The 13,280-nt window shown below is 37.1% G+C and overlaps 1 protein-coding gene across 1 annotated transcript in view; it reads left to right on the top strand.

Annotated features, from left to right (window-relative positions):
* The window catches only part of Cerk (Ceramide kinase), a 204,599-nt gene that overhangs the window by 151,732 nt on the left and 39,587 nt on the right, over nucleotides 1-13,280 (top strand). The window contains exon 8 of the mRNA XM_090390715.1: nucleotides 11,029-11,102. Within this exon, the coding sequence (XP_090246841.1) occupies nucleotides 11,029-11,102 (74 nt within the window). The remainder of the gene's footprint in view (nucleotides 1-11,028; nucleotides 11,103-13,280) is intronic.

Below are 13,280 nucleotides of genomic sequence, written 5' to 3'. Positions count from 1 at the left end.
TTCACTTAGAGTTTCTTCACTTTTTCTATAAATGCGATTCTGAATTACTTTCAAAAATATTTTTAATGTTTGGCTCATTAGACTAATAAGTCTGAAGTCACCACAGGAATTCGCTTTGGGTTTCTTTGGGATAGTGATAAATGTAGATTTGAGCCAATCTGATGGAAATTCATCACTTTCATATATTTTATTAAATAGTTTTTCAAGAAGTTTGATGTTATCTGGTTTGATTAATTTTAAAAATTCTGTTTGCACACCATCTGGTCCACTGGCTTTTCCTGTTTTACTTGTTTGTATAGCATTCTCTATTTCGCATTTCATGATTGCTGGTCCTTGAATGTTATCTTTTATCTTTATAGGCTTCTGTCTAGTATCATTGAAAAGTTCTGTTACATATTTTATCCAAATCTGTGCTTTATTCTCTTCTTCTAGAACTATTTTTCCATTTTCGTCTCTTAGAGACACTATTTGCTTTTTCCTCAGTTTTCCGGAAATTTTTTGATTTTCTTATACAGATTGAAATTATCATGTTGTTTCTGAAGCAGTTCAATTTCAGTACATAAATTTTTCATCCAATTTTCCTTGGCTTCTTTTATTTTTTTCTTGATGATGTTATGTGTTTCTGTATACCTGGCTAGGTCTTTGTTTTTATACATTCTTCTTGTATCAGTAAGAGAAAGAATCTCATCTGTCATCCATTCCTGTTGTTTTATATTATTCACATAACCTACTTCTTCAATACTTGTTGTTACGATGGCATTCTTTAAGCTATTCCAAAGAGATTCCACACTTTTATTTTCTTCTATGTTAATCTGTTGTAATCGCAGGTTAAGCTGTGTCTTGGCACTTTTATTTATGTTTGGGTCTTTCAGTTTTTCTACATCAATTTTCTTTTTCTTCTTTAGTGATTTTTTAGCTGATTTTAATCTAAGACTTACTTCTGCAACTATGGGATTGTGGTCTGATGAGATATCTGCTCCAGGATAAGTCTTTGCACTCTTTATACTACTGTGGAATCTTTTATTTATCAGTATATAATCAATTTGATTTCTGACAATATTATGTTGGTTATCTTGAGGCAAATTCCAAGTGTACAGTCTTCTTGGTGGAAGTTTAAACCAGGTATTTGCTATTGTTAGATGTTCTTCCTGACAGAATTGGACTAGGCGATCTCCTCTGTCATTTCTGGTGCCTAAGCCATGTTCGCCAACAATTTCTCCATCACCCCCTCTTCCCACTTTTGTATTGAAGTCACCCATCACTATGTTTATATCATGTTTCTTTGTTAGGTTTTTAATCTCTTTTAGGTGTTCATAAAACTCTTCAACATCTTCCTCACTTTTGTCAGCTGTGGGTGCATAAGCTTGGATGATATTTATGTTAACGGGGTTTCCCTTAAGTTGTAACAGCATTATCCTTTCAGAAAACGGAATCCAATTTATTACTGATTTATTGATTTCTTCATCTACTATTACAGCTACACCATGTCGATGTTTGTTCTCATCATTCCCAGTGTAATACATTGTCATATTATCTTGTTGACACTTTCCAGATCCTGGCCATCTTGTCTCGCAAACTCCCAAAATCCGGATGCCCATCCTCTTCATTTCTCTTGTGGCATTTCTTAATTTGCCAGCTTCATACAGAGTTCTGACATTCCAAGTTGCAATTTTAAAAGTGGACACCATTTTGAGCCCAGAGATTCTTCGCACCCCTGTCCCATTTAAGGAACGCCGGAAACTTGGGGCCAATTGTAAGGGTTTGCTCGCCATGGTGGTTGTTCTGGAGATAAGGTAGAGCAGTAGTTTCTCCGTTTGCTTTCTGCTCCGCAGTATTACAGACGTACACAATATAATCATATTGCCATCTGCAAATCTCTGATCACAAGCTTTTCCGTCATCATTTGGCTTCAACCTTGTGTCAGTACTGACAATGCTGCTTCCCAGTGTCAGGGGTGGTGACCCCAGCAGGTACTTATTTAATGGCGGCACTGCTCGCCATGTCACCGAGTTGTCATTGGGCTTTGTGAGGTTTTAAGTGAGACAGAGTTGCCACTTCTGCTCCCCCACGCCCTGATAGCTCAGTCGCTGTTGGTCCATGGCTGCTTATTCGCCAGATTGCTCTGCTTATATCGTAGCTAACCTCCATATCTGAAGGCTGTTCCCCGATCCGCCACCTGGGGACGCACCCGGTAGTAGTCAGCTCTGCCCCGGGTATTATACTCTAACCAAGTGAAAAATAAACTTCCAACATCTTTTTCTAAAATCCAGAGTAATTTATTAAAAAAGGGTTGCACACCATTTGGCAACTCCTATAGGTAGAGATGACCTGCTAATGCTTCTGCCTGGTATCTCCATTTGGGCCTGGCTCCCACTGAAGAGACCTCAATAAAGGTCGAAACTACTCTGGGTAGTGGCTCTTCCCTTAATGCATAACATTATACATATCCGCAAGGAGATATGTTTTCCATTATGGGAGATACTTAGATAGGAGTGTTGGTAAGTTGCTCCACCTTTGCAAGGAGTGCCCTGGTGTTGTACCACCTTACCCCAGTCCTGAAGATACTTTCAGGTGCAAACTTTGTTTGCTCACACTTGGATAAAGGATTAAACTAAATTTATTATACTCTAACCAAGTGAAAAATAAACTTCCAAGCTCCTTAAGGATATTGACAGAAGAAAGTTAAAATATTTTGGACACATAGGATGGAAGGGGGACTTCTCAGAACAGTAATAGAAGGTAAAGTTCCTGGAAAAAGAGGAAGGGGTAGACCATCAATGAGATGGATGGATGGATGGTGTGTGTGGAGAGACTAATCTTCAGAGAGTTGAGGCCACCAGAAAAGCAAACAACAGGACTACATGGTGAGGCCTGGTGTGGCACATCACCGAGCATCGGAGTGACCATACGGCATCTGTAGATGCCCAGTGAACATAGAGAGAAAGCTGATTTCTGAGAGCAGCTGGCGATTCTAAAAATAATCTTTCTCTTCTAAATTTACTGTAATGGAGCTTGGTGATCCTTTTCACCAGTTGATTCTATGAGCTGTATCTAAACATTGCTAGGCCCATTTCACCATAATCATGACTCCAGGTTCATTTTTTGTGTTCTTCCATGCAGATGATTTTCCTGTTTGTCCATAGTAGGCCAACTTTGCAAGAACAGGGCACTTTATATACTCCAGCCACACACACACAGAGGGAGGAGGGAGCTGATTTTTAGTAGAACATGTAAGGATAGCAAGCTTTCAGCAGGACTTGAAAGCTGTGCAGAGATTGTATTTCTTTAAGCTCTTGCTATTTTTTCTGAAGTGCCTCAGACATAGGTGATGGTTTATTTATTTATTTAGCATATGATGATATAAATGCCATACTCCCTTTTTACAGGGGCGTATGGCACCATCTCGATCCCTCCCAAATTTTATCCAGGCACGGAACCGGCATAGCTGACAAATCAGACCTATGACTGGGGCTTAAGTATTCCTGACTTTAATCCGTGTGTGTTCAAATGGCCAGTTTGCCTGCTTGCAGGAGGAAAAACTGAGGAGAAACCCTGCTGTCCACACCCAAGACCGGAAAACTTGGCTATGTCTGAGAAAGATCCTTAAACTTCTCTCATCAGCGATGAGAATCAAACTCAGGTCACCTTTCCCAGGCATATGGTTGTGAAGCGCATAGCCACTCAACTAACCGTGCAGACATAGGTGATGATGATAGTATTATTAAAATCTTTCTGAAGTCTAGGAATGAGGGAAGGATTGATGATTATTTTGGTACTGTGGGAACTGTAGTGATTAATCCATCACAGTAAATTTAGTAGTAAAAGACTATTTTTGAAATCTGCAGATGCTCTTAGAAATCAGCCTAATTTAAATAAGTATGGGTGCATTAAACTTCCCAAAATATGGGAAGCACTAATACTTCAAGATCCCAACTTGCATTCCAGGCTACAAAGGTGCCCCACCTACTTAGAACTCTAGTCCATGTGTTTCATTAGTTTTGTGTTACAAGTCTCATATTGTTGACAATGTCTCAATGACTGAGACAAAATATTGGAAAAATTAAATATTTTCAAGCCTTAACATACAGATGGTTATTCATGGTGAAGATATAGCACACAAGGCAAAACATTATGATAAGTTGAAACTTTGATTGTGTAGGGAAATAAACAAGCCGGCCTTTCTCAGAAGATATCAGGATACAGAAATATTACCAAACTGCATTAAATTTAAACTCAAGTTCAAATCTAAAAGTCTTTATCTACAAGCATGCCAGCTTGACTCTACTACAGGAACAGATTGCTGCTACACATGCTGTCCTCACTTCTATGCAGTCATCAGCTCATTGTAATTGGAGCTCTCAGCTATTCTGATCACTGAACTCTGTACCATTCTCTTTGATATTTCAGATGCCTCTGTCCAGAAAGAATTCTTAAAAATAAAAAATAAACACATCAAAAAGTACAACATTTTCTGGATTCTAAACCCATACTTCTAATTCAACCTCTTCATATAATAGTTAACATGTTGTCAAAAAGCCTTAGCGATGTTGCCATCAGTACCCTGTCTTGGCCATAATTTGCCATTTGCTCCAAAGCATGTACCTAAACCTAATGTTGAACATCGAATGTTGTATTGTAATTTGGCTTCTAAAATAGCTAACAACATTAGGCTTGATGTTGCCAACTTTCTCTCTTGATCTTCACCTCCTAAAAGAAATCTTATCATCTTTGCCAGAGCTGGTAAGGGGAATGCTACTGTTATTCTTAATACCAGTGAATACAATAGAAAAATGGACATCATTCTGAGAGATTGCCACCTGCAGACTTTCAGATTATGATCCCACCAAATCTCAGATCAAAAAATTGAAAAGTCTGCTCAAAAAAAGCTTTCTTCCTTGCCTCCCGAAATCACAAAAAAAAAAAAAAAAAAAAAAAAAAAAAAACCTCTCAAATCTTTCAGTTCTTGTCCTCCCCAGATATATGGATTACCAAAAATACACATCCCAATTTCCCCAATACCTTTAGTAGATGCTACAGATTCCCCATGCTATAAATTAGCGAAACGGTTAGCAAGTTCTCTTAATCCCCCTCCCCCCTTCACTGGTCATACCACTTCCTATATAAAAAAAAAAAAAAACTATCCATTTTAAAATTTCTCTTGAGAATTTAATGTTAAATAATACAGATATTTTGGTTAGCTTTGATATCACCTCGCTGCTCATCAGTATTCCCTTAAATGACACCTTATCACTTATAAAAAGTTTTTTCTCCTGATATTACCATTCTGTTTTCTTTGCTATCCTCTCACCCTCCCATTGCAATTTTTTTTATGGGAAAAAAAAACAATGTGAGAATTAGAGGAATTTTCCTACTCAGTGTTCCTATTAAGATTTATGCAAGTATACTTGTGAAAAGTCACAGAAGACTTGTGGAAGGGAAGCTTCGAGAAAAATAAGCTGGATTCAGACCAAATAGAGGTTGTCAAGATGAGATTTTCACTGTAAGAGAATTAGTTAAGAAGTCATGGGAATATAACAATAATTGGTATTTAGGTTTTGTAGATCAGGAAAAGCCATATAACAAAGTTCCAAGATAAAAATTGTTCAAAATACTACAGTTATGTGGTGTAAGTGGAACATTATATCACAGAATAACATGGTCTTTATTTGAATTATAAATTAGCAGTTAGAATTGAAGGAGGATTGTTTGATGTTAAATCAAGTGTGTGACAAGGATGCTAATTATGTAAACTGTTATTCATCATCCATCCTGATCACATTATGAAGGAAATAAATCCAGTACAAGTCTTCAGAATTCTCTGAATAAATGAATACCTGCTGTAATAAATTTGATATGAAAGTCAGCAATAAAAAAGACAACATATGTAATTTGCTATCTTCACTAAAAATTGACTAAATAGGTAGAAATATTGAAAACATCGCTGCATCCTGAATGGCAAACCTCTAGAACAAGTAAAACATTTCAGCTGTTCAAACTGAATTTTTAGCGAAAATGTCAAGTTAAATATGCAAATAGATGACAGAATTAGCAAAGCTGGTACAGCAGGAAGTCAACTGAATAAATTTATGTGGAATAAGAGAGAAATTAGTCCTAAGCTAGCTGTATACAAGACAATGTTCAAATCAGTTTTAACCTTGTGGATTTGAGATCTGGGTTGAAAAGAAAATCAAAGACTGAAGACCACAGATATGAAAGTTTTGTTAATTAGCTTCTTAAACATAATTAACACAATTAGAGCACTTTGAAGAATGTATATATATTGAGAAATTTTATTATTATTTATATGGGAACTCCATGGAGTCGAGACTCATCACAAGAAACTGCTATCCATTAACACAATACCTATCATACATTTCCTTAAACCTATTCACTATTGGGGCACTCACAACCTCCCCTGGCAAACCGTTCCACTCATTCACCACTCTCAAAGTAAAGAACTTAGTCTACACACTCTTACCAACCACACTCTTAGATATCTTCCAAGTGTGATCCCTTGTTTTCCACTTACTTCCCATGTATTGAAAAATTTCTTCTGTATCAATCTTACAGAATCCCTTTACTAACTTATAAATTTCTATCATGTCCCCCCCCCTCTCCTCTGCCAATCAGCTAAACTCTGCAACCTACACACCCTCAATCTGTCCTCATAGGGAACATTCCACAGACCTGTCACCAGCTTGTTCACTTGTCTCTGAATCCTCTCCACCACCTCCCGATCCCCAAGAAATGCAGGTGACCAAATCTGTGGACAGTAGTCAACAGGTGGCCAAATCATAATCTTATAAAGAGAAATAACCTCCCTATCTTTACTTGTCAATGTGTTCTTCAGCATCCAAGTAATCCTCTGAGCTATTCTGTCAACTCTTGTAATATGTCATTTGAATTTTAAATCTCTATCCACTATCATTCCAAGAGCCTTAGCCTCATCAATTTCTTGTAAACTAGTACCAACAATATGATACGAAGTGTGTAATCTTTTCAGCCCAAAGTGCATTACCTTGCATTTTACAAAACTGAATTGACAGTCATTGTCCTTTGCTCACACTGCCAATTTATTTAAATCATCTCGTGAGATATCTACATCACCTTTATCAACTATTGCTCTCTCTAGTTTTGCATAATCGGAAAACAACTGAAACTCCTCCCTTCAAATATTCTGCTATGTCATTAATGTACAAATTAAAGAGTAGTGGTCCTGGTACAGGGGCACTCCACTAGTTACCTGGGGTACTCCACTAGTTACCCTTATTTGTCTTGATTCCATTCCACCATACACCACCTCTGATGTCTATCAGCCCCTTCCCTATCCATATCACCAGTCTCATATCCATTCCCATTTGCTCCAGCTTATGTAATAGTTTTCCATGCAGTATTCTGTCAAATGCATTTGCAAAGTCCAGAAGCAGGTCCTACCTTTTACAAAGCCATGCTGCCCTATATGGATAGTCTTATATTCCTATCCATCCGTTCCTGAATTTTACTTTTAATCAACTTTTCCCATACTTCAACCACTACTCCAGAGATACTAATTGGTCTATAATTTGCTACTTCTGTCTTGGAGCCACCTTTATGTAATGGAACTATCTTACCCTCTTTTCACTACCTTGTGACCCTGCCAGAGCTGAGACTTAGATGATTAAACAACTTCGTCAGAGACACTGCCAGTTCACTTGCACATTCTCGTAGCACACTAGCTGACATACCATCTAGGCCCACTGCTGTATTCACATTGATATTTTTCTATATACTGAGTACCTCCAGTTCATCTACCTCAGTGCTCACATCAGTCTCTGTCATCTCAGTAATCACAGTCACCACCTGGATGATATACCCTGCAAAGGTGATCACTTAGTAATTTAACTATTTCTTCTACTTATGTTACTTTCCTGACTATCAGCACTGAATAAATTTATCTTTCCATAATCATTCTTTCTCTTACTTGCTACATAGTGAAAAAAACTCTTTTTGACTTGCTAATATGCTGATGCATGTCATCCACATCTTCTTCTGGACCCCCCCCCCCCCTCCAGGTCTATAACTGCAACCAACAATGTATTTTGTCCTGATGGCCTCTATCTCACACCAGATAGTTCCAAATGAACCATTTCCATCAGATCAACAAACTTTTATTTTTTTGGTTGAAGTTCTTTGGCTATTATTAATGATAACCCACTTCCTACCCTATTTCTTCTTTTTTTCTCTGAAAATACAATATCGATTACATTCTATTCATGTAACATCATTCTTTGACAGTCGGATCTTGCTGATGGCAATAATTTTTGGGCAAGTTGAGCTGACCAATAGTAAAAACTCCTGTCCTTTATTTCTGATACTTTGGGCATTTGTGTACATGCATTTCAACATCCCTTTGGGCCCACAGTTACCCTTACATATTGTCATTGTCTGCGCATTCAGATTACAATTTAGGAAACTTCACCCTGCTCTTCATGATCATTCCTGCACTCATACTTATCAATCCCAGGGGGATGGCTATTTCTACAGTCATTCCTGCACTCACACTTGTTTGTCCCAGGGGTGACTAGAACCTATGCGTGATTGCTTTCCCCTAATATCTCTGGTTTCCTGGTTTTGCACTTATAACCCCCTCACTGAACAACATTTTCTCCAAGTCCCTAACTCCAAAACCATTTAAATGCAGTCCATCAAGCATATACAGTTCCTTAAGTCCATCAGATTCACTCCAGGCATCTATAAACTGCATGCCATTCCTCCTGCTGCAAAATCTTCTCATTGACAATCATGACCCTTCTCAATTTTGTCCTATCATGCCAAGGCAGTAGACTCACGATCTTTACTTTCTTACTCTTCATTTTTTACTTTTAACAATTCTTTCATATCCTCTCTCATTGCATATTTCTCACCTTTCAAATCATTAGTGCCTGCCAAAACAATTAACTCGTTTACTTTTTTTCTGCTGCAAACTTAAAGCTTCACTAACATCCTTTATCTTCACACCTGGAAAACTTGCTTTTGTCACTGTCTCATTAAGTATCTCTTATCATCGAATCTCCATACAATACTATCTTTTTTCTTCCCGTTTTATGCACTTTTATGCTTTTTCCCATTTACTCTTTCTTTCATTCTCCATCCATCTGTACCACACACACACACACACCAATCATTTCTCCAGTTACTCAAGCTTACATTTAGTCCTGTGAAGGAGGCTGTGTAAGCATGCAATTTCTTTCCATGATGGTATCTCATCATCCACGTTGTTGTTTTCATCCACTTCCTGCAAACTCTCATTCATATTTTATGCAATAACATTCACTGCTTCTGCTACATTTTGCACAACACTTTGACAATTCTGCTTTATATCCATAATATTGGTCACTTCGTTCTTTCGCTCTCAACACAACTCACATTTCTTATACTTGCTTAGGAAACATTTCTACCAAATATTCTCTCCATTCTCACTCTCATACCACAAATCATTCACTCTCAACAATGAATACATTACACACATTACATCGCACTAAATCCCACCCATTGATATTAGTCAACATCAATGTTCTGGGTTGCCATTTTTCTCGTATGCATCAGTGCCATAATGAAGAACATCGCATAATAATTGTTGACTAAACAACACCGCTTAACAACACAGTCAAAAAATAAACAAAATACCACCAATTATACATAACAATATTGCTAATATTTGCTAAAAAAATGACTTCTCTGAACAACATGTGTACGGCAGCTGCTACTAAGGACAATGCTAGCACTTTCCCTGTGACTACATAAGATCATATATTATTATTATTTGACACCTCCAAGGAGTCCATATACTCATCGAGGGAGGGCACCTGCTCTACAGCTTTCTCCACCAACTGACTGCAACCACCAACACCATCTACCGCTGCCTACCACCACTATAATATAATATTACACGCTAATATAATATTAGCACATAAGAAGGTATTTCAGAATCATGTTTTTTGTCTATGTTATCTATTCAAGCCTTCAGCTTTTATTGGTCACCATCCATACTGTTTGGTTTAATTTATATGTTTACTTATATGAGTAACTTTGAAGTGAACATGTTACTCTCTAGCTTAATTTATTTTTGTAACCAAATAGATAATAATAATAATAATAACAGGACTCTAGCATTGATTTAGTAAGGTTTTTTTTTCACCAGAGGTCAGGCCAGTAGTTTAATGGTTGAGCAAATCAATGTAACTTTAGCATACCATGTACACTATAGTGTAACTTGTTTCTTTGTATATATGTGAATACCCAGATGATGATCTTAATGTGAAGGTCGAAACATCAAGTGATTATTTTGGTTTATATTAAACTGGAGTTTTTCCCTAACACGGTAGATGTTTCTATAATTTTTACAGTGAAGGAAAGGTTCCTAGCCAGTTCCATGTACTTATGTTTTTGTTGAGAAGACTTCCATGTATCTGCTTATCTTCCCAGTCAGATCACTTGATCACATTCTCTCCAATTGTAGCCAGAGTTGACACACATTATTCATAGTCATGTCCTCAGATGTTACCAAGTCCAAAATTCTTTATCCAAGTTAAACACATGCTACTTATATCCATACACATACTTTATCTAACACATACTGCCTCAGCTATCTTTAAATAATTCCAGAAACTTTCTCTTTATTTCTGCTTGCAATTCATCTCTCTCTCTCTTTCTTTCATCTGTACTGATGCAGCTACAATCCAATCCTAACATTAACTTTCTTTGTATTGCTGAACTAATTTGCCTTGGTCATCGCTATCATTCACTGTACATTCCCAGGTCTGTAGCAGCATCCTGCTTACCTCTACTTCTGACTATATTCCGACCACAGACATCCAATATCACTACCATATCTGTTTTCTCCACTTTGAGTGGATATAACTCTTCTGCTCTCATTAACAATACTCCATCCATTCTCTTTCTTATCTTTTGATTATTAATGTACAATATTTATTATATTTCAAATGTGTAAATTTTCTAATATTAAGCAATCATTTAATGAATCATCAGATGTACTACATGTATGAAGTCTAAAGAGGCAGCAATTACAAGCGAGCCATCCATAGGACAGAAGGAGAAAGCTCGTAAGTGTTTTCATTAGTTTATCTATGTTAACAATTATCAGATACAAAAGTATTGATATCTCTGCTTAAAATCTTAGAAATAAGTGATTTGAAAAGTATGTTAATTATATAAAGTAAGCTTATTCACATCATCAGTTATGTCAACAGATAGTTGGCTTGAACACCTATGATTACTTTAATGTTAAAATCATAAGGATGAAAATATACCCTGAAGGTTAACTTCAAAAATTAGGATTAAAAAGTAAACTATTAAAAAAGAAAAAATTCTAAGACTTCTACCACATCAGTGACTCACACCTGATGAATACAGGAATTGCAATCCTGAGGAATCTAATGTTGGACCATAGCTTATTTCAAATAATAAAAACTTGACTATTATCTGTATATCAGTCCCTACTCTTTCTTCTGAATCAACTTCCTTCCATATCTAGAAGAAGACAAAATACAAAGGAAGGAATATCTAACAGGATGTGGTAATGACTATAAGCCACTCAAACCTATGATTAATATTGATTCAAATAAACCAGGTCTACATCATCATCAATTTCCTGATATGTACCCTCAAGGGGTGTTCGGGCTACTATGACAGCACTATATGATTAAGTTTAAATTATTAGTAAACTCCTATCAACACTTTTCCTCCAAATTAGTCTATTACTTGTGAGCACTCTAATATTGTTGTATCCAACATTTCGTTCTTCTAAGCACTTCTGACTGAATCAATCCACCCAGACTCTGGTCTTTCTTTGGGTTTCTTTCTTGTCATCAAACACTTATTTTGCTAATCTTCCTAATACCACCTTAGATTAGCTCTGCTCACACATTCTTTAATGCTAACAATATCATGTTCCTCCCTAATATATTCATTGTTAACATGACTCTGCCACTGATGCCTTCGGTTCTGCCTGCTAATTTTTCTCAGATCAGCACTGTTATTGATCTCTAGTTACATGAACATGTGTGCATCTTTATGTTGGAACATGGTGTTAGTAATGACTGGTCATTATCCTGAGCAGAAATCCAGCAAATACCATTATTAGCTTTGCCTAACAATCAAAGATAGGAAGTAGTAACAATAACATTCATCACCAATCAGAAAGTTTATCTTCATGTTTGGTGATGAATGTTATTGCTACTACTTGCTATCCTTGATCGTTATTGCCTGAGTATAAAATCCTATACTTATTATTTAGTAAGATGCCACCTGTTTTTATGACATCTGTCTCAGAAATGCCAATTATGTTCAATTGTAGTTTTTCTGCAAGTTGGTTTTATTCTTTTTATTATTATTATTATTATTACGGGCAACTCCAGGGAGTCATTAGACTCATCGAGGGAGGCCCCAAATCATATTCATCAGAACTATTCGACATTCATACAGTATCTATCATACCTCGCCTTAAACTCATTCACTGTCACAGCATCCACCACAGACTCTGGGAGTGCATTCCACTCATTCACCACTCTAAAAGTAAAGAACCTTTACTAACCACACTTTTGCCCAGTTTCCATGGATGTCCCCTAGTCCTCCCACAACCAGCCCTGTTCTCAAAAATATCTTTTGAATTGATTTTATAGAAACCCTTCAGTAATTTGAATGTCTCAATCATATCTCCCCTCCTCCGCCTATCAACCAATTTTTGCAACCCACACATCCTCAACCTGTTCTCATAAGGTTCATTCCACAGACCTGCTATCATCTTGGTCACTCGCCTCTGGATCCTCTCCACCTCCTCCCCATCAAGAAGAAACCTAGGTGACCAAATCTAGGCACAGTAGTCGAGATGGGGTCTTATCGAGGCAGGTTATTGTTCCTTTGTATCGAGCCTTAGATAAGGCTCGATACAGAGGAACAATAACCTGCTTGTCAACGTATTCTTCAGCAACCAAGTGATTTGATGAGCTGATTTGGCCACTTTCGCAATGTTTCCACTACTTCAACTCCTTATCCACCAACAGTCCTAAATCTCGTGCCTCATTAATTTCCTGCAGTACAGTTCCATCAATGTAGTAAACTGCTGCTAATCTTTTCACCCCAAAATGTATAACCTTACATTTTGCTACATTAAATTGACATCCATTCTCCTTAGCCTAGACCTCCAATCTATCCAAATCATCCTGCAAAATTTTAACATCATCTGCAACTATTGCCCTACCCAACTTTGCATCATCTGCAAA

This window comes from Typopeltis vanoorti, chromosome 3 (assembly GCF_054136105.1).
Source record: "Typopeltis vanoorti isolate ZY-2024b chromosome 3, IOZ_Tvanoo_1.0, whole genome shotgun sequence".
In the NCBI taxonomy this organism is placed as follows: domain Eukaryota; kingdom Metazoa; phylum Arthropoda; class Arachnida; order Uropygi; family Thelyphonidae; genus Typopeltis; species Typopeltis vanoorti.
Note: the sequence above shows the minus strand (reverse complement) of the source record. Positions and strands in the feature narration are given on the sequence as shown.